At 42.9% G+C, this 22,578-nt stretch overlaps 1 protein-coding gene across 2 annotated transcripts in view; it reads right to left on the minus strand.

The window, feature by feature from the left end:
• Positions 1-324: 324 nt before the first annotated feature.
• LOC115170972 (globoside alpha-1,3-N-acetylgalactosaminyltransferase 1-like) overlaps positions 325-22,578 on the minus strand; it is a 48,923-nt gene continuing 26,669 nt past the window's right edge. For both annotated transcript variants that reach the window (XM_029727389.1, XM_029727390.1), the window contains 3 exons: positions 12,473-12,511; positions 2,112-2,246; positions 325-1,484 (listed from right to left, as the gene is read on the minus strand). In XM_029727389.1, coding sequence (XP_029583249.1) covers positions 794-1,484; positions 2,112-2,246; positions 12,473-12,511 — 865 coding nt within the window. In that variant the 3' untranslated portion in view covers positions 325-793. The remainder of the gene's footprint in view (positions 1,485-2,111; positions 2,247-12,472; positions 12,512-22,578) is intronic.

Genomic DNA, 22,578 nt, shown 5'->3' on the forward strand with positions numbered 1-22,578 from the left:
TCCAGAGGTGCCTGTCCTCCATTGCAGATACAATCTCCTCCTCCTCCTCCAGTTGGTGTTGGTCCTTAGCTAGTCCAAGTATGTGTTCTCTGGCCTTCCCCTTCTGCTGACACCGTGCTGTGGTTGCCAGATGATTAGTTCACTAAAGCTGTTGTTTTTAGTTAGGCTATGGAATACATTTCATTTCTATTCCCAATATTTCATGTCCACCAGAAGGAAGCACTATTTAACATTTTAGTGTGAACCCCACTAAAGTGTAAAGCTCTAAATCAAAACATCACTTTGGACCTTGGTTAAATAAGAATTAGTGACACAACAGAAACATAATGGAAAGTGGTAAAACATTTATTTCAAGAAAATAACATAATACTATTGTGTTACATTTTTTACATATTTATTCATTCGTTCCCTCCTTACAGTAATCAACATGCAAAATAGATAGTCTACAGAATACAGAATGAAATAAAGATAGAAAATGAAAAAACATGTTCTTATAAGTTAAAACGAACAATGGTGACCCTGGCCCGTGACCCCACTCTCAGGAGTTGGGATATGCAAAAAACACATTTCCATTACACATTTGTACAAGAAACACCCACAGGTGACAAATATAAACACCCCCAAATTATTATTATTATTATGCCTTTCCCTAACCTTAACCCAAACATTAACCTCAGTCAAACTATGCCTACATTTAAACTTAACCCTCGTTCCTAAACCTAAACTCAATTAATTTTACCTCTATGAATAAATTAAGTTTTTCTTCTGCCGGTCTAATAGCCACTACCTATTTTTATACATTGGGACGAACTTCAGCATAGTTTTTAATGACCCCTGAAAAGCGAATGACTTTGACCTCTTTGGTTTTTGCCTTCAAGTCCTGCCACAGGTATTCTGGAGACAACACCTTGCTGGGCTTGTTGTCGAGCAGGTACCTGTTGAGGTGGCTCTCCTCCTGCCAGGCAGCCTGGATGTAATTTCTCGTATCCTCCTCAAACCGGTTCCAACATACCTTTGTTAGTGTGTACACATCCGCCACGTATCCTCCGAACATAGCCCCGCCATAGTAGTAGTCTCCCTCATCCATGGGGATGTAGGCAGTCGAGGCTGGACGCCGTTCGTACGGGAAGCGGTCATGCGTCTGCTCGTAGTAGCCTGGATGTATAACAGCAACCAGCCTTCCAAGAGACTCGGACCCCCAGCGAGCGTGGAACTTGCTGTCCACGTCCAGACAGAAGATGTAGTCGGCCTCCCTTCTGATCTGACGTTCGATGGTGGTCTGGATGATCTCCATCCTCCGGGCTGATATCTCCTGCCAGCGGTTTGAACCCGGGACCTGGATCACTCTCAAATGTCTCCCCTGATTCAGGTTCACTGAAGGAACATCGTCGGGACGATCAGTGAAAACGTAGTAGTGCACGTTGAAGCCGACCATGAAGTGCTTCTCTGCTGTCTCCAGAAAATCTTGGAGAAACCTGACGTATCTGTCAGTATTTAAAGGCATACATATCATAAGGATTAATAAGTGCCTTGCTTAAGGACACAACAGCAGTAGGTCGCAACTGAGATTTTGATGTCAGCACACCTCTAACTGATGGCTTGGCAGGTAGCCTAGAGGTTAAGATTGTTGGGCCAGTAACCGAAAGGTCACTGGTTCAAATCCCTGAACCAAGCCAAGGTGGAAACATCTGCTGTTCTGTCCTTGAGCAAGGCAGTTAACCCCCAACAACAACAACTTCTCCCTGTGTGCCATTGTTCTCGATTAAGGCAGCCCCCCCCCCCCCGCACCTCTCTGATTCAGAGGGGTTGGGTTAACTGTGTAAGACATTTCGGTTGAATGCATTCAGTTGTGCAATTGACCAGGTATCCCCTTAACTGCATCATCATTCTCATAGGATAATATACCACTTTCTGACCAGTATACAGTCTAGATAATACATAAAGTAGAACAATTATTTACGTGTTCCAAGGCATGAATCATGACAGCGTCATTACATTTTATTACCTGCCATGTTACATCAGGTACTTGTGTCCTTATAGTTGCATTGTTGAAAAAGTATATATATATAGTTCAAATTCCCTTTTGTATATTTGTCAAAAGTTGTACTCACTTTCCAACGGCAAACACAGTGGTTGCTATGGTGAGATTCATGGGCTTGTAGATGTTGTCGATTAGCACAGGGTCAAAGGTGCCTTCCCAGACGATGGGTGCCAACCATGGGGTCACTGACACCACATCAGTACGTCTACAGAAACAGAACAAGGTCCTGCCTGACTGTGTTGTACTGACCAGAGCCATGTTATGATCTCAATACTTCACTATGGTACTGGCCATTAAAGAACCTTGAAACAAGGTGTGGTGTATTAGGCTACACCTCCCCACACTGATGTATCAGAGACTAATGTCAGGTGTGGCCTCACAATATATCAAAGCTCCCCACACTGATGTATCAGACACTTACACTACGTCAACTAATACGACTTTAACATTAGATAAAATGGCTACTTACCATTTTAATTGTCCATTGATTGATGCTAGTGTTTTTTTTTTTACTAATAGAAACTTGTCTTGTGCGACCGCAGTATGTAACCTCCTGTGTTCATAATCCGCAGGAATTTAGCTATATGGGAAGTACAGGGAGGAACAGAGGATGGTGGTGATATTCGCAATCTTGATCTACACAGACAAGTTAAATTACTTTTTTGCATCTCAGTTCCCAGGGCCTGTTTCTGCACATCTGCTAACTGTCACAAAGATGAAAGGATGCACTTTATATAAAAGGAGAGAGACAGTTCTGTTTGCTGAGCTTTTTCAACCATGAACCATTTGCTTGGTTGTTAATTGCTTCACTTTTTGCAAATCTTATAATAAAAAGTTATTTTGAAGAACACAGTTTCTCTCCTTTTGCTTAGAATTACCATGACATCTGTCACTCATGGAGACACTACGTCACTGCAAAATCTAAAGGTAGAGCTCGAAAATTCAAGCCCCTTTGGTGCTGCCATAGAGTCAAATCACGTTATATCTATAGTAGCTTTGATAATTTAAAAACCTTAGCTAGCAGTCATCATCATGAATCAAGTCGACAATCTGTCAAATCCTTTTTAATCCTTGTCATATGAAGAGAATTAAGGAAGAGAAATTATAGATAAAACGTATTGGTGCTCATTGGCGATGAACATTAGACAACAAGTTGTAATTCGCAAATTCAACAATTAGTGGTTTAGAAGTAATCAGTGGCTAACTGCAAGTATTGCAAAGCAATCACTAGCCTGCTATACAGTGGAGTGGGGGTGTGGTCCTAATTCTCGGTTTAAGAGTTTATTTTCCTAGTTTAAAATTATTAACATTCAACATTGGCCATACTATTAATCCAGCATGATGTCTGCTGCGCTCAAAACAATGGTTAACTCAGAACTGGGAAATCTGACTTCAGTGAGTTCAAGACAACTAGGAACTCAGGAAAAAACTAGCTCATACGGGGAAAATACGTTTTCAACGGTCATTCAACTCGGATAGTAAATCGGATTAGTCGGGCCTCTTTCTGGAGCTAAGACCTGAAGATCACTGACGTCCTCATGATTCAACCTTGTTTTTTCCGAGTTCCCAGTTGTCTTGAAGGCACCATAAATCCAGAGAATGCCAGACTTTGATGACAAGGTTTGATGACAAAATTTGAAGCCTGTACACGTGGAGGAGTACACCACATCAGTCACTGGCTTCCGTCTTCTCCTTCAACGGATTGGAGCATTGAGGTCAGGAATTGGACCGCAAGGGAGAACTCTTGGAAGGCAGCATGGTCTCCCATTTTGATTGGAGACGTGTTCAGGATGTTGTTTTAGTTCATTCTGGACTAGCTGGCGTGGCTCACCATATCTCGCTTTCAGGGACTGGAAAGCGGCAGTGTATGGTGTTGCAGAGTGCATAAAGGATTTGGCTAGCTTGTATGCACTGGGAAACCGCAAGTGATCCATCAGTACTTGGTATTTGTAGCGTTCTGACAGATGGCTGTGAATACCCAGTAGGCTCTCCAATGCCATTTCCAAAAGGACAAAATCACTCTCCTTTCCACTCTCAAAGTATGGCAGTTTTGGTCTGGGAATTCCATAGGCCGAGGCTACTAGCAGTTTCATGATGTTGGCTTCCTCTTCTGGTTGCGTGAAGGATAAACCCGGGACTGCTGATGAGCTCACTGTGGCCTCACTGTGCCTGTCCCTACTGTCCCAGACCCTCCATTTGTGGCAGCCTGAATTGAGTGAAAGCTCTCCCCCCTGATGGTTGATGACTGGCCTGGCCCAGGCCCTGGATGAGAGGAACGATTTGCCGTTGTTGGTAATTGGCGGAAAGGCGAAGGAGTGGTGCTTTGTCTAGATGAAGGAGGAATGCTAACTTGTGTCACTGGCATAGAGGGCGTTGGCGGGGTGGCCTGTTCCCCGTGCTACCATGGCCACTTCCAAAGGGGTATCCACCGGTCAAACTCTCACTCCGTCTAGAGGGCCTCGACAATTTCCCATTACTTAAGGGGTGATTGGAGCCTGCCTCGGGAAGCTGGTTGACCTATGCTGTGGGAGTTACCTCTTCCATGGGTTCTTCCTGTAGACCATGTTCCCGTTCCAAATCACTTTCCGGTCCTTGGCTCGGACAGGATGGTTGATGGCTGAAACGGACAGTTGAGCCATCGCCGCTTTGAGCCCTGGTGGGCTTGCCCTTTGGTGGAGGATCCTCCACCACATAATCCTTAAGATAACCAGGTTCTTGTCTGCTCGTTTGTTGCTTGGTTCTTCTGGTGCTGCTGGTGGTTGAGGATGAAGCCTTCTTTGGTGCTTTAGGCTTAGCTCCTGGATCTTTTATTTGTTCCAAAGACTTTTCCTCTTATCTTTAACCTCAGCTGCTCTTTCCTCCTCTCTCCTTCCAGGAGGCAATTCTTCCTTCTCCTCTATTTCCTTTTCACCCGTCTTTGGTTCAGTCATCATCTGGCTCAAAGGACCATTGAAATATTATTGGAATCTGTGTAGGTAGCTGGACAGGTAGGGTGACTGACAATAGTGAAAGTGAACAGGTGGTCACGGGTCAGGTGACGGAGGAATGGATGAGACTGAGGCAGGAATTCCTTTAACTACAAAGTGGTATATTTACTGGGTAGTTTATCTGTGCTGCATAACAAAGGAAACAGAAGAACATGTATACAATCAAATTCAAAACAGAAAGTCAAATCATAACAATCATTCTCATTATTAACAGAATGAGGTAATTCGGCAATAAGGTTCCATAGGAATTCAATATGAAGCAGAATGGAGTAATTTAGGATCATAACCATGAGAATGATAATGCAAATAAATCGATCAGTTATCATTTTTTCAATCGATAATCTCCATCAATTTGATATGAAAATTGATAAATTCAGCAAATAATAACTACGTTTCATCTTTCATCCTCCCAGGTTTGTCTTCATATGTACATGTAATTTCATTACATTTTAACCATATATAAATGGCATAATTGGCCTGTGATGATTTGTAGGGCCGTGATCATTGTCCATCGACATAACACAATAGGTTTGAAGTGTTCGCTCCAAGCCGCGCTCCCCGGTAATAACTATAAACAATAACTGATGGCCCGCTCTACCCGATTGCAACAGATGGTTCAGATGAAAGGTAACAGATTCGGTGGATTTACGTTGATTCATGGATGCACAGAATGTCTGGATTAGACAGAGTTGAGGAAGAGAAAGCAGCGAGGTCGGACGGTGGCCATTTCCTCCTATTAATGACTTGTGATCTGTCAGACATTTCCACCTGACCTAAATAAAGCGCCCCTGCACAAATGGCCATGAATTAAAGGACGATTCCACCAACTCCATGGGCCTTTCTACAGAACATATATACTGAACAAAAATATACTACATATAATAATCGTCACCTGGAAGATTTAATGGCAGAGGTGAGGAAGGTGTTCGATTCTCCGGTATCCAGAAGAGAGGCGGCACAAAAACTACTTGAATTATGTCAAGACTCCCGTAGTGTGGCAGACTACGCAGTAGATTTTCGCACGTTGGCCGCCAAGAGTGCCTGAATCCGGAGTCCCTATTCGATACCTTCCTTGACGGACTATCAGAGGTAATAAAAGACGACCTAGCAGCTCGGGAGTTATCGCTGGACCTCGATTCCCTCATCGCCCTTACTATTAGGATTGATGGGCATCTACGGGAACGCAGGAGTGAGAGGAGGTCTGGTCTTGGTCACACTCGGTAATCCACTGAAGTCCCAGAAGGCTGTATTTCCGAGAAGACCCGAAGCCACCCGAGTTCCCTCGAGAGTCAACGGCGACGGGTGAGTCAGATACACCGGAACCTATGCAACTGGGCAGAGCTAGATTATCGCCTAGGGAACGTTCACGTAGGCTATGCTCCAACAGTTGTCTGTATTGTGGTGCTGCAGGGCATTTCATAGCTACCTGCCCAGTAAAGAGACCTGAATCATTAGTAGGTACAAGTACACTGGTGAGCCAGACTGGGAACCCTCTAATTCCCATCACCCGTACTCCTTTTTTCTTATCCTGCTGTGGGGAGACCAGCTTAAGTCTCTTCGGGTGCTCATTGACTCTGGTGCAGATGAGAGTTTCATGGACACTAACTACCCTGGTATCGGAACTAGGTACCCCCACTCAACTCCTCTCCGTTCCCATGGATGCCAGGGCACTGGACGGCTGCTCCATTGGAAGAGTCACGCACAGCACAGTTCCCATTCGTCTGCAGGTATCTGGTAATCACAGTGAGTCAATACAGCTTCTCCTCATTGTCTCCCCACATCCCTGTTGTTTCGGGTTCAATCCTGGGTTGGAGCCCGTTCTGCCATTCACACTGCCTGAAGGCGGCGCAGCCTTCTCCGGAACGTCCGCCTCCAGGGTTAAGTACAGCCTCGGATTTCTCTGTCGTTCCCGCAGAGTACCATAACCTCCAGGAGGTTTTCAGCAAGGCTCATGCTACCTCCCTTATTCCACATCATCCTTACGATTGACAATTGACCTCCAGCCGGGCACCACACCACCTCGAGGCCGGCTATATTCCCTGTCTGGCCCTGAGACCAAGACCATGGAGGAGTACATTGAGGACTCTTTGGCTGTTGGGACCATTCGTCCTTCTGCCTCTCCTGCTGGCACAGGGTTCTTCTTTGTGGGGAAGAAGGACAAGACCCTGCGTCCATGTATTGATTACTGGGGCCTCAATGACATCAGGATCAAGGATTGGTACCCGCTACCACTCCTCTCCTCGGCTTTCGAACCTCTCCAGGGGGCTACCATATTTTTCAAACCGAACCTTCGGAATGCCTACCACCTTGTTCAGAGACGCAAAGGAGACGAGTGGAAGACAGCTTTCAACACTGCCAGTGGTCATGCCGTTTGGACTCACCAACACTCCCGCTGTCTTCCAGGCCCTGGTCAATGATGTGCTCTGGGACATGTTGAATCATTTTGTATTTGTCTACCTTGATGACATCCTGGTTCTCTCTCGTTCTTCCCAAGAACACGTTCTCCATGTTCGACAAGTCCTTCAGCGCCTCCTGGAGAATCACTTGTTTGTTAAAGCTAAGAAGTGCACGTTCCACCACTCCACTATCTCCTTTCTGGGATACGTCATTGCTGAAGGGAATGTCCAGATGGATCCGAAAAAGGTGAGAGCGGTAGTGAATTGGCCCCAACCCACGTCCAGGGTGCAGCTACAACGGTTTCTGGCGTTTGCTCATTTCTACCGCCGTTTCATTCGGGGCTACAGCACCCTGGCGGCTCCCCTCTCTGCTCTCACCTCCCCCAAGGTACCGTCCACATGGTCCCCAGCAGCGGACAGGGCTTTTATGGATCTGAAGCTGTGATTCACTACTGCCGCCATCCTCATCCATCCGGACCCGACCCGTTAGTTTGTGGTTGTGGTTGACGCTACCAACGTGGGAGTCGGGGCCGTCCTCTCCCAACAATCCATCCAGGACCAAAAGCTTCATCCTTGTGCCTTCATGTCCCATCGTCTCAACTCTGCGGAAAGGAACTATGACGTTGGGAACTCCTGGCGGTTAAGATGGCTCTGGAGGTGTGGAGGCACTGGCTGGAAGAGGCGGAACATCCATTTTTGGTGTGGACTGACCACAATAATTTTAGAATACCTCCGCACTGCCAAATGCCTTAACTCAAGGCAAGCCCGTTGGGCCCTGTTATTCACCAGGTTCAATTTTATAGGCCTAAGATCTGTGTATCCAATATTTCCATTGGCCTATGCTATTGGTTGCATTTAAGTTAATGTTTAATTCGCTTTATTTGTCTCAGTGTGTAAACAACAAAGTAGCTTATCATTTTGATCATTTGGGTGATATAAAAATGTATAATTTTAATGTCTCCAGCAGAGGTCGACCGATTAATCGGAATGGCTGATTAATTTGGGCCGATTTCAAGTTTTCATAACAATCGGAAATCGGTATTTTTGGACCCCGATTTGGCCGATTTATTTATTTATTTATTTATTACTTTTATTTAACTAGGCAAGTCAGTTAAGAACACATTCTTATTTTCAATAACGGCCTAGGAATGGTGGGTTAACCTCTATGGGCTAGGTGGGACGCTTGCGTCCCACCTACTCAACAGCCAGTTCAATTTCTCAAACATATGACTATTTTACAGCATTTTAAAGACAAGACTCTCGTTAATCTAACCACACTGTCCGATTTCAAAAAGGCTTTACAACGAAAGCAAAACATTAGATTATGTCAGCAGAGTACCCAGCCAGAAATAATCAGACATGCATTTTTCAAGCAAGCATATAATGTCACATAAACCCAAACCACAGCTAAATGCAGCACTAACCTTTGATGATCTTCATCAGATGACAATCTTAGGACATTATGTTATACAATACATGCATGTTTTGTTCAATCAAGTTCATATTTATATCAAAAACCAGCTTTTTACATTAGCATGTGACTAGCATGTGACTAGCATTCCCACCGAACACTTCCGGTGAATTTACTAAATTACTCACGATAAACGTTCACAAAAAACATAACTATTTTAAGAATTATAGATACAGAACTCCTTTATGCACTCGCTATGTCCGATTTTAAAATAGCTTTTCGGTGACAGCACATTTTGCAATATTCTAAGTAGATAGCCCAGCCATCACAGGCTAGCTATTTTGACACCAACCAAGTGTGGTACTCACCAAACTCCGAACTACTATTAGAAAAGTTTGATTACCTTTGGTGTTCTTCGTCAGAATGCACTCCCAGGACTTCTACTTCAATAACAAATGTTTGTTTGGTCCCAAATAATCCATAGTTATATCCAAATAGCGGCGTTTTGTTCGTGCATTCAAGACACTATCCGAAGGGTAAATAAGGGTCACGCGCCCGACGCGTTTCGTGACAAAACATTTCTAAATATTCCATTACCGTACTTCGAAGCATGTCAACCGCTGTTTAAAATCATTTTTTATGCCATTTTTCTCGTAAAAAAAGCGATAATATTCCGACCGGGAGTGGTGGTTTTCGTTCAAAGAGAGAGAAAGTAAACATGGATTCGACTCGGGCACGCGCGCCCCGTCCCATTGTCCTCAGATCGACCACTATCAAAATACGCTAATGTTTTTCAGCCATGGGCTGCAAAGCCATAATTCAGCTTTCTGGCGCCTTCTGAGAGCCTATGGGAGCGTTAGAAAATGTCACGTCATGCCAGAGATCCCCTGTTTTTGTAAAAGATGATCAATAAGGCCATGAAATGGTCAGAGAGAGCGCTTCCTGTTTGGAATCTTCTCAGGTTTTGGCCTGCCAAATGAGTTCTGTTATACTCACAGACACCATTCAAACAGTTTTAGAAACTTTAGGGTGTTTTCTATCCAAATCAAACAATTAAATGCATATTCTAGTTACTGGGCAGGAGTAGTAACCAGATTAAATCGGGTACGTTTTTTATCCGGCCGTGCAAATACTGCCCCCTAGCCCCAACAGGTTAACTGCCTTGTTCAGGGGCAGAACGACAGATTTTTACCTTGTCAGCTCGGGGATTCAATCTTGCAACCTTACGGTTAACTAGTCCAATGCTCTAACCCCCTGCTTTACATTGCACTCCACGAGGAGCCTGCCTGTTACGGGAATGCAGTAAGAAGCAAAGGTAAGTTGCTAGCTAGCATTAAACTTATCTTATAAAAAACAATCAATCAATCATAATCACTAGTTAACTACACATGGTTGATGATATTACTAGTTTATCTAGCCTGTCCTGCATTGCATATAGTCGCTTAGGAACACATTGCTCCAACCATAAACATCAATGCCTTTCTTAAAATCAATACACAAGTATATATTTTTAAACCTGCATATTTAGTTAATATTGCCTGCTAACATGAATTTCTTTTAACTAGGGAAAATGAGTCACTTCTCTTGCAACAGAGTCAGGGTATATGCAGCAGTTTGGGCCGCCTGGCTCGTTGCGAACTGTGAAGACCATTTCTTCCTAACAAAGACAGCCGACTTCGCCAAACGGGGGATGATTTAACAAAAGCACACTTGCGAAAAAAGCACAATCGTTGCACGACTGTACCTAACCATAAACATCAATGCCTTTCTTAAAATCAATACACAGAAGTATATATTTTTAAACCTGCATATTTAGCTAAAAGAAATCCAGGTTAGCAGGCAATATTAACCAGGTGAAATTGTGTCATTTCTCTTGCGTTCATTGCACACAGAGTTAGGGTATATGCAACAGTTTGGGCTGCCTGGCTCATTGCGAACTAATTTGCCAGAATTTTATGTAATTATGACATAACATTGAAGGTTGTGCAATGTAACAGGAATATTTAGACTTAGGGATGCCACCCGTTAGATAAAATAGGTAACGGTTCCGTATTTCACTGAAAGGAAAAACGTTCTGTTTTTGAGATGATAGTTTCCGGATTCGACCATATTAATGACCAAAGGCAAGTATTTCTGTGTGTTATTATGTTATAATTAAGTCTATGATTTGATAGAGCAGTCTGACTGAGCGTTGGTAGGCAGCAGCAGGCTCGTAAGCATTCATTCAAACAGCACTTTTGTGCGTTTTGCCAGCAGCTCTTTGCTGTGCTTCAAGCATTGCGCTGTTTATGACTTCAAGCCTATCAACTCCCAAGATTAGGCAGGTGTAACCGATGTGAAATGGCTAGCTATTTAGCAGGTGCGCGCTAATAGCGTTTCAAACGTCACTCGCTCTGAGACTTGGAGTAGTTGTTCCCCTTGCTCTGCATGGGTAACGCTGCTTCGAGGGTGGCTGTTGTCGATGTGTTCCTGGTTCGAGCCCAGGTAGGAGCGAGGAGAGGGACGGAAGCTATACTGTTACACTGGCAATACTAAAGTGCCTATAAGAACATCCAATAGTCAAAGGTATATGAAATACAAATCGTATAGAGAGAAATAGTCCTATAATTCCTATAATAACTACAACCTAAAACTTCTTACCTGGGAATATTGAAGACTCATGTTAAAAAGGAACCACCCAGCTTTCATATGTTATCATGTTCTGAGCAAGGAACTTAAAAGTTAGCTTTCTTACATGGCACATATTGCACTTTTACTTTCTTCTCCAACACTTTGTTTTTGCATGATTTAAACCAAATTGAACATTTTTCATTATTTATTTGATGCTAAATTGATTTTATTGATGTATTATATTAAGTTAAAATAAGTGTTCATTCAGTATTGTTGTAATTGTCATTATTACAAATAAAAAAATAAAAAATCAGCATTTTTGGTCCTCCAATAATCGGTATTGGTATCGGCGTTGAAAAATCATAATCGGTCGACCTCTAGTCTCCAGTCATGGAAAATAACGTAGAATTGCAGGAAATTCTTTTAGAAAAGGCCCTCTTGGACCCACACATCCCTCATTTTATGAAACTCTGAATGCCCTGGCAGCCAAATCTGTCAGGGAAACTACTATGATAGAACATTCTGATTTTCTGCCTGACTGTGGCGCTCCTTAACCGAATTGTTAGGATTTTCTTGTGATCACAACAAAACTAATTATTTTGCTCAAATCGTGATATAATTAAATTGTGTTTTCTTTGAAAAGATGGGCCTGGCTGAGAATATAACATTCCGTTTTCTGCCTGAGTGTGGTGCTGTTTACCACAATTTTATGGATTATCTTGTGACAGAACAAAACTACAAAAATTCTAACATCCTAACTTTAAAACGACCATACTACCTTTAAAAGTACCAAGTACCATGACTTGTTGGGGGAATTTCTCAGTTTATCTCAACTAACCTGTGCCCTTCTGGTGCTCATCAATTGTCATTTCTCTGTTGGAAACAACAAAACTATAAAATAACATTCCCCTTAATACAATCCAAGCCTCAAACCAAACCCTGTTAGTAAGAATCAGACAATACTGTGATTTTCATTTCATATTATAGCGACATTAGGCTGTAATAGATTAACAGAACTTGATCTTACCTGTTGGGTCTTTCAGAGAAGAAGCTGAAGTAGACATACCTTTGGGGAAGCAGGAAAGAATCAGTTCAAGTCTGTCATGAAAACATTTATGGTCTTTTTACACTAACAAAATGTGTTGCCGGCGCTGCCTTACTTAGACATCAGATTTTCAACTTTTATTTAAAACGTAATTTATACCGTTACACAAGTACACCACGCAAGGCCGTAATTAGCTTCACAAAATGGCAACACTGCATAGTTCCGTAGAGTTACACATTACCAGGCCGCATACATTTGCGTATCTTATTGTATTGCGTAGGGTGTAAATTAGGCTTTATACTATCCTTACATTACCTTGGATGTGGTGTGGCCAAAGCCACATTCATGCTGCGTGTGTTTGTTCAGCTATTAACATACTGTTAATCTCATAGTAAGTAGTAGTATATACAAGTGGGCAAGATATTTAAAGTATACAGGAGCTTTTCAATTAAACCATATTGCACACAATGTTGCACACTTGAAAAATGCAACGATTCACATTTGTGCAGACATGTTTAAAGGGTCTTTTTTTTTGTTGCTAATACAACAAAAATGCTGTACTGATATTAATTGCATGTGGCTTCAGAGAGCCATTGTCTTTATTCAATGCCCATCAGAGAGGGGTATGTGGTGTAGAAGTGTCCCAAACTACCTAGTTAATATATTGAATAGTTTGATTAAATCTTGAGAAGTTCAATGATTGTTTAGTTAGTGCTTCCCTCAACCATGCAACAGAACCTGTTAGTTAAATCATTGTGTAAACTTTGTTTTCCTTTAAAAACAGGGTGAAAAGAAAGCCTCATTCATTCAGTTTGCATTGACTATTGTGGAGGAGGGAAAAAATGGTGGCGTTCATACATGTGTGGGAATTCCATATTTTTCCACTAACCCAAACTAAGAACCTGTTTGTACCTGTTCTTGTTTAAACATGGAGTAGTACGGCAGTTTGCTTTTTGGCAGTAGTCAGCACTGTTTGGGACTCATAGTGGCAAAATATTGAACGGTGACTGACATTTAACTGTGTGTTGGCCATGTATAACCTCTGGGTAAGAGGGAGGTTTGCCATGTGGCTGTGGTTAAAGTTTGTAAATTGCTAAGTTTGAGATGTATTTTTTTAATGGAATCTTGAGAATTTAAATGTCTGTTTAGTGTTTCCCTCGAACTAGGCCACATTTAGACACCTTTCTAATTATTAAATGTATTACTTAGACAGGGTCTAAGGGGATTCAATAGCGACAGTGTGCGAGATAAGTCATGACCCAATGACTGTACCTGCTAAATACTGGATTTAATAGTTTATTGTTCGGCGATGCAAACATCGATTCTTACCTTACAAAAAAACCACATGATTTCACATGTGGAAAATGACACGATTTCACATGTAATATGTCCACATGATTTACACATGTGACATTTTATGTGATATCATGTTAAACTATGTCGTTTTGGAACACCACATATGATATTTCACGCGATCACATAGCATTTCACATGTGGATTCAAATGTTCACATGATGCCCTGCAAACAAAAAGCCGATAGAATGTCCCCTGAACATCACGAAATTGACATACATGAATACCTTGTGTATGTTTATTTATACATTCATTAGTATTCAACTTGTCCCCATCTGGAATTTGAACTCACAACCTCTTAGTTAACGGCATTCCGATCTTCCTTCTATGCCACCATGTTTGTGTCAATTACTGATTTAATCTAGATCTCAGATGTGGAATTGCATTTTCACATGTCAAAAACGTTCAAATATTGTCACGTGTAGTTTCATTGTATCACATGTTGCATCCCCATGTCACATGTTGCTTTTACATGTTGTCAAAAGTGTCACATTAACTTGAACACATGTCAAATTCATTTGGTTTTTCCCACAAAGATCCAATCGGAACCGTCTACAGATTTATGGATGTATCTTCGGACGTGGGACATCTGCTGCTAGCAGGTACAGTCATTGACCATGACTTATCTTGCATGCTGTCGCTATTGAATCCCCTTAGAACCCATCTTATTTCTTTTGGTAGGGGGGTAGATAATTTAAAATTGCAGATAGATTGTAGCTTCCATCAGTGTAATTGTCTGCATCATTTCCATTTCCCCATATATGTTTTTGTAAATATATATATATATACACACACACACACACACACACACACACACACACACACACACACACACACACACACATGCAGTACCAGTCAAAAGTTTGGACACACCTAGTCATTCAAGTGTTTTTCATTATTTGTACTATTTCTACATTGTAGAATAATAGTGAAGACATCAAAACTCTGAAATAACACATTTGGAATGTAGTAACCAAAGAAGTGTTAAACAAATCAAAACATATTTTAGTCATCAAGACTATTTGTCTTGATGACAGCTTTGCACACTGTTTGCATTTTCTCAACCAGCTTCATGAGGTAGTCACCTGGAATGCTTTTCCAACAGTCTTGAAAGAGTTCCCACATATGCTGAGCACTTGTTGGCTGCTTTTCCTTCACTCTGCGGTCCAACTCGTCCCAAACCATCTCAATTGGGTTGAGGTCAGGTAATTGTGGAGGCCAGGTCATCAAATGCAGCACTCCATCACTCTGCTTTTTGTTCAAATAGCCCTTACACAGCCTGGAGGTGTGTTTTGGGTTATTGTCCTGTTGAAAAACAAATCATAGTCCCACTAAGTGCAAACCAGATGGATTGGCGAATCACTGCATAATGCTGTGGTAGCCATGCTGGTTAAGTGTGACTTGAATTCTAAATAAATGACAGATTGTGTCATCATCAAATCACCCACACACCATCACACCTCCTCCTCCATGCTTCACGGTGGGAACTCCACAATGCGGAAATCATATGTTCACCTACTCTTCATCTCACAAAGACACGGCGGTTGGAACCAAAAATCTGAAATTTGGACTCATCAGACCAAATGACAGAATTCCACCAAGTCTAGTGTGCATTCCTCATGTTTCTTGGCCCAAGCAGGTCTCTTCTTATTATTGGTGTCCTTTAGTAGTGGTTTCTTTGCAGCAATTCAACCATGAAGGCCTGATTCACGCAGTCTCCTTTGAACTGTTGATGTTGAGATGTATGTACTCTGTAGGACAGCTAGTTCGCGTGACATGACGGACAGACCGGGTAGTGCAGGATTTGAGGGTATCGCTGATCGTAAACCGCGCAGACTGAATAGGAACTGAGACAGACGGAGGCTAGTCTATTGTTCAGCATATGGGCTTCGAATTAAATGTGAATTTATCATTCACCCTGCCATTGTTTAGAAAACTAAAACGATTTTTCATACCTTGCGATTGTTTCTTTGTTGTACACACAAAACTAGATCACAGCTATCCTTTTGCTATTAGGCTGACAGTCGAGCCATCAAACATGTTGCCTGCTCGTTACCTACATTACTTTATTTTACATTATCTTGAGGAGCCCCAAGTAAAACGGATATAAAACTATAATTAGTAGTTATCTAGTCATACCAGCCGTTGAATTGGCTTCCCCGTCGACCTGTGGGATAACAAGGCGTGGGTTAGGTTACACTAATATTGTTGCGCTGCAAATGAACTCATCTTGATCCTCTGCGGTCACTCCTAGTTCAAATCAGACTGTGTAGATCTCTTCCTGGGGGTAGGTCTGTAGATGGAACTGAAACGTCTCGTTCTTATGGAGTTCTGCTACACAATGACAACAGAAGTAGGCAAGATGGAGTAACTTCTTTTCCTGTGGGAAAGTAAAGTAGCTGAGGACAGTATCTTTATTATTATCCACAGAGTTAGATCAGACCTATAGCTGAAATATCACCTTGCATGACATGATGAATTTTCCAGTTCCACCATTGTTGAGTTCATACTTGTGTTCCTCAAAGCCTTGACCAGGGAACGGCATGCTAGCCATTGATTGCGTGTTGTATGGTGGCTGGGTATAGACAATACATGGTAGTACATGCTAATAGCAGGTGTCGTTCCGCCCCCCCGTCACACACAAACACACACTTTCAGAAAAAAAGCACTAGCCTAGCTGTTCACCTTGCAGCCTTCATAGAATCGTCTGAGAACCTCCTTCATATTATGGGTGCGTGGCCCTTGGAGGCTCCTGAGAGCAGTCTGGATATTTGATTAGAGACATGCAGGTGAACATGTCACATCAAAACCAACAGGGAGGAAATCTCAATGACATCATGGAATGTCAGCAGTCCAGTAGGAAACAGTTAACAACACCACAACAGGCCCATACCTTGTATCTCCTATTAGGACTCTCCGACTGGGCCAGCCAGACTTATTATACTCACCATGGTATGTACGCATATTTCTCAGTCTCACATGATTATCATATTGAGTTAGCCCAGCTAATGGTGAATGGTGCTGCTCCCTCAGAATGTTGACTGCAAGACTACTAGTTCAAATTGTATCAGCTAACCTACCACTAGGCTATAGCCTAACTTAGTAGTAAGTGAGTAGAGTGCTGAAATCAACAGCTTAGGCCTAATCATTGCTACAGTTTCTCCTCTCTCGAACTCTGTTATTGTCCAGTCCTCTCTCTCTCTCCCCAGTGGGAGCCAGTCCATTGTATCGGTTCAGGATGCAGGAAAGGGTGTGACGGGGTGTTCCGTCTATTACCCTTGGAGGCGATAGCTTTTCCTTTATCCTGTTTAAAGTGAGGATTGGAGAAGGTAGCACATTTTAACGGCAGAATAACACTATCACAAACATATTGTTGTGACTGACGCCTCTGTCAAAAGATTGTTGTAGACTTCCAGCTTGAACGGGTTGTGTGATTTGGGGTAGCAGAGTTATTTCTGAGAGATGGGGGGGTGTAGTATGTCATGGGGGGAAATTACATTTGAGGATCTCCTTTTGAAGCAGAGAGCAGTAGCATTTAACGTGTGGAATGAAGACATCGTTTGACCACAGCGACCGTGCCCAGGGAATTTCGGAAGCGTTATATGTGCGTGCAACTGTACGTGTCTGTGAGAGAGAGAATGAGATGACCAGTCCGTTCTAAGTTTGTGGAAGAGCAGCTGCATGCTGTGTCTCTGAGAGGATTGGGGGCCTAGTTTGACTTTGTCCCCCTCTCTAAGCCCCCCATTTGCTGGTCCATAAAGGCCCAGGCCAGGGGCAGGGAGAGCGTCATGGCTCTCTGCCTGGTTTCTGTACTAGGCCCAGCCACCGCTCCTCTCTTCTCCCACAGATCCGGCTTGACTCCCATTCACAACAGCTGCTGGCATTCAGCACTGCTTCTAGTACCAGCTGCTTGGGACTGGGTAGTGGGGAGAGAATGGATAGCATACATGGCTGCTCACATCTGATAAGAAGTCAAAACTGGAAAGCTATTATTAAATCTAAGGCAGACTCATAATTATGTATAAAACACATCCATCTAGCATTATGTCTGGGAGGAGCCTACATATTCAGAATGGTTTAAAGCAGCAATAAGCAAAATGTAATAGGTTTAACTCTGGGTTATCAGCAGCAAGGGTTTTGTTTAGCCTATGTTAATTGGCTTATTTGCATGTGCATGATAATGGGGAGGCAGTTAGATTTTTGGCACCTCGCTGGAGAGATTTTAGCTGAGTATCTAGATTATGGAGCATATTTGCATATGAATCTGAGGCTAACGTGTGCAAGTTTGGGCATCAAATCAGTTCTCCTCAAGTTAACCGTCTTGGTTAACCGTCATGGTCCAAGAAACACAAACTAATAGTGTAATTCTGGAACACTAGTTAATTTATATTCAGAAGCAAATAGAAAACACATCGCTGTCATCAACATTGTCATTACAAGCATTTTGCTACGCCCGCAATAACATATGTTACTTGAACTCTGTGAAACATTTATTTGGGCTGTAATCTGAGGCTGGTAACTCTAATGAACATATCCTCTGCAGCAGAGGTAACTCTGGGTCTTCCTTTCCTGTGGCAGTCCTCATGAGAGTCAGTTTCATCATAGCCAAGAGAGTGTGCAAAGCCGTCATTAAGGCAAATGGTGGCTACTTTGAAGAATATCAAATATGTTTTGATTTGTTCAACACTTTTTTGGTTACTACATGATTCCATGTGTTATTTCATAGTTTTGATGTCTTCACTATTATTCTACAATGTAGAAAATACTAAAAAATAAAGAAAACCCCTGGAATGAGTAGGTGAGTCCAAACTTTTGACTGTACTCTATGTAAACAACTTAATCTCTGCTTATCTCAATAGGTGTAAGGTCATAATCGAAGTAAACATATGCGTATTAAAACACCTGGTTTTCTGAGCAATCTTTCAAATTATTAGGACATGTAAACAGCTTAATCAGCGTCCCAGCGTTGTACTGTATTTATCTGCACATGTGCCACCACTGGTTGTGCAAACCTCCCTCTTATGCGAGAGTGAAGTGAGTTTGGAAAAACTGAAAGTATGCATCTTTAGAAGTAGTTTTCACACACAAACTTTATATGTCCGAACTTAAAATCAAATAGTCTTCCAAAACAAAATGAAATGGTCACTGTGGTAGCATTGATTTTGATTGGCGATGTTCTGCATTTATCAAAAGGCCCATCAGTAGCATGATTTCAGATGTGTCCATCTGAGCAGGATTATTAGGAATATCGTTCTTCTTGCAAAGCATGTACACGTTTTAATCGATCTGTTATATTAATCTGACTATCCACAATAATCGTATTATTGTGTGCATGTAACCGTGTTCAATGAGAAGTGAAAAATGATTCCTTCGTTGTTCATTTTCTCAATCTAAAGGCATAGCCTGCAGTAGATTAGAGCCAATGCCTTAAATAGTTATTACTCAAACTGACACGTTTTCATTTTCGTCAAAAACAACTTTATATTGAAGGAGTGCCTTTGATTTGATGGCCTGCACATGTGCAGTTCGGCACAAGATGACTGATGACGTGTTACTGAGCATGAACTTAGATAGCCAACATTGCTATGACATCGCCTACAAGCGTGATTGGGGATTTCTGTTGGAGAAGCAGTTTGTGCCCATCTTACTGTCTTTAGTATTGTTGTTTCTGACTCATTAACATATTTTACATTTACATTTACATTTAAGTCATTTAGCAGACGCTCTTATCCAGAGCGACTTACAAATTGGTGCATTCACCTAATGATATCCAGTGGAACAACCACTTTACAATAGTGCATCTAAATCTTTTAAGGGGGGGGTTAGAAGGATTACTTTATCCTATCCCAGGTATTCCTTAAAGAGGTGGGGTTTCAGGTGTCTCCGGAAGGTGGTGATTGACTCCGCTGTCCTGGCGTCGTGAGGGAGCTTGTTCCACCATTGGGGTGCCAGAGCAGCGAACAGTTTGGACTGGGCTGAGCGGGAACCGTGCTTCCTCAGAGGTAGGGGGGCCAGCAGGCCAGAGGTGGATGAACGCAGTGCCCTTGTTTGGGTGTAGGGCCTGATCAGAGCCTGAAGGTATGGAGGTGCCGTTCCCCTCACAGCTCCGTAGGCAAGCACCATGGTCTTGTAGCGGATGCGAGCTTCAACTGGAAGCCAGTGGAGAGAGCGGAGGAGCGGGGTGACGTGAGAGAACTTGGGAAGGTTGAACACCAGACGGGCTGCGCGTTCTGGATGAGTTGTAGGGGTTTAATGACACAGGCAGGGAGCCCAGCCAACAGCGAGTTGCAGTAATCCAGACGGGAGATGACAAGTGCCTGGATTAGGACCTGCGTCGCTTCCTGTGTGAGGCAGGGTCGTACTCTGCGAATGTTGTAGAGCATGAACCTACAGGATCGGGTCACCGCCTTGATGTTAGTGGAGAACGACAGGGTGTTGTCCAGGATCACGCCAAGGTTCTTAGCACTCTGGGATTTTGAGGTGTGCCTTGTAAGAGGTTAAATTAAATGTGTATAGGGAATAGAATGGAGTTCCAGCAAGTCTCAAACCTTTAATGGTTGAGTATTTACCATGTCCTTTGGTCTGTTTTACCCTGTAGTCACTGCCAGTTTGGAAGCCTTTGATAAGACCAACATTTTGTATTTTAAATGACTTTCCCTTCTAGAGGCTTAACAAAAGCTTCCAATCTGGAATTCAATGATATTCTGAAATATGTAAAACACATTTCCTAGCGGTCAACTTACTTGCACCAATCTTATGCAATTACATTAAAATACAAACCCATCTCCCCTCAAAGTAATTCATTCATTACAATTACCATAAGAAGATTACAGTAACCAACTGTACTGTTGTTTTACAATAACTTACAGGCAGCCAGTTGTGTGTAACTGTAAAAAAATGATAAAAAAGATTACAGTAACATTATTGGAAACTGTAAAATACAGTATGGAAACATACTGTACCATTTTATACAGTAACTTACAGGCAACTGGCTGCCTGTAAGTTACCATAAAAAACAACAGGAAATGGTTTACAGTGTACAGTCTCTTATTATTATGGATCCTTTTTCACACTTTAGTCCAAATTTTCCTTGGGTCAAGGTGTTTTCGTTTACAAGCCTCCCTGAACAGTTCCTCATTGTGGGCCAGCAAGGTACAATACTGTATCTGTCTTTGTTAGGGGGTGAAGGTATTGGCTAGTGTAAGCGGTGTTAGTGTTCCTGCCAGTCATACAGCTATAAATATACTGTTCCCAAGAAAGCCAAGGTAACTGAGCTAAATGACTACCGCCCCGTAGCACTCACTTCCGTCATCATTAAGTGCTTTAAGAGACTAGTCAAGGACCATATCACCTCCACCCTACCTGACACCCTAGACCCACTCCAATTTGCTTACCGCCCCAATAGGTCCACAGACAATGCAATCGCAATCACACTGCACACTGCCCTAACCCATCTGGACAAGAGGAATACCTATGTGAGAATGCTGTTCATCGACTACAGCTCAGCATTTAACACCATAGTACCCTCCAAACTCGTCATCAAGCTCGAGACTCTGGGTCTCAACCCTGCCCTGTGCAACTGTGTCCTGGACTTCCCGACGGGCCGCCTCCAGGTGGTGAGGGTAGGTAACAACATCTCCACCCCGCTGATCCTCAACACTGGGGTCCCACAAGGGTGCGTTCTCAGCCCTCTCCTGTACTCCCTGTTCACCCACGACTGCGTGGCCATGCACTCCTCCAACTCAATCATCAAGTTTGCAGACGACACTACAGTGGTAGGCTTGATTACCAACAACGACGAGACGGCCTACAGGGAGGAGGTGAGGGCCCTCGGAGTGTGGTGTCAGGAAAATAACCTCACACTCAACGTCATCAAAACAAAGGAGATGATCGTGGACTTCAGGAAACAGCAGAGGGAGCACCCCCCATCCACATCGACGGACAGCAGTGGAGAGGGTAGAAAGTTTTAAGTTCCTCAGCGTACACATCACGGACAAACTGAAATGGTCCAACCACACAGACAGCGTGGTGAAGAAGGCGCAGCATCGCCTCTTCAACCTCAGGAGGCTGAAGAAATTCGGCTTGTCACCAAAATAATTCAAACTTTTACAGATGCACAATCGAGAGCATCCTGTCGGGCTGTATCACCGCCTGGTACGGCAACTGCTCCGCCCATAACCGTAAGGCTCTCCAGAGGGTAGTGAGGTCTGCACAACGCATCACCGGGGGCAAACTAACTGCCCTCCAGGACACCTACATCACCCGATGTCACAGGAAGGCCAAAAAGATCATCAAGGACAACAACCACCCGAGCCACTGCCTGTTCACCCCGCTATCATTCAGAAGGCGAGGTCAGTACAGGTGCATCAAAGCAGGGACTGAGAGACTGAAAAACAGCTTCTATCTCAAGGCCATCAGACTGTTAAACAGCCATCACTAACATTGAGTGGCTGCTGCCAACATACTGACTCAACTCCAGCCACTTTAGTAATGGAAAAATGTATGTAATAAATGTATCACTAGCCACTTTAAACAATGCCACTTTTATATGTTTACATACCCTACATTACTCATCTCATATGTATATTCTGTACTCTATACCATCTACTGCATCTAGCCATCTTGATGTAATGTATCACTAGCCGCTTTAAACAATGCCACTTTTATATGTTTACATATCCTACATTACTCATCTCATATGTATATAGTGTACTATACCATCCACTGCATCTTGC

The sequence above is a fragment of the Salmo trutta genome, chromosome 32 (assembly GCF_901001165.1).
Source record: "Salmo trutta chromosome 32, fSalTru1.1, whole genome shotgun sequence".
Taxonomy (NCBI): Eukaryota; Metazoa; Chordata; class Actinopteri; order Salmoniformes; family Salmonidae; genus Salmo; species Salmo trutta.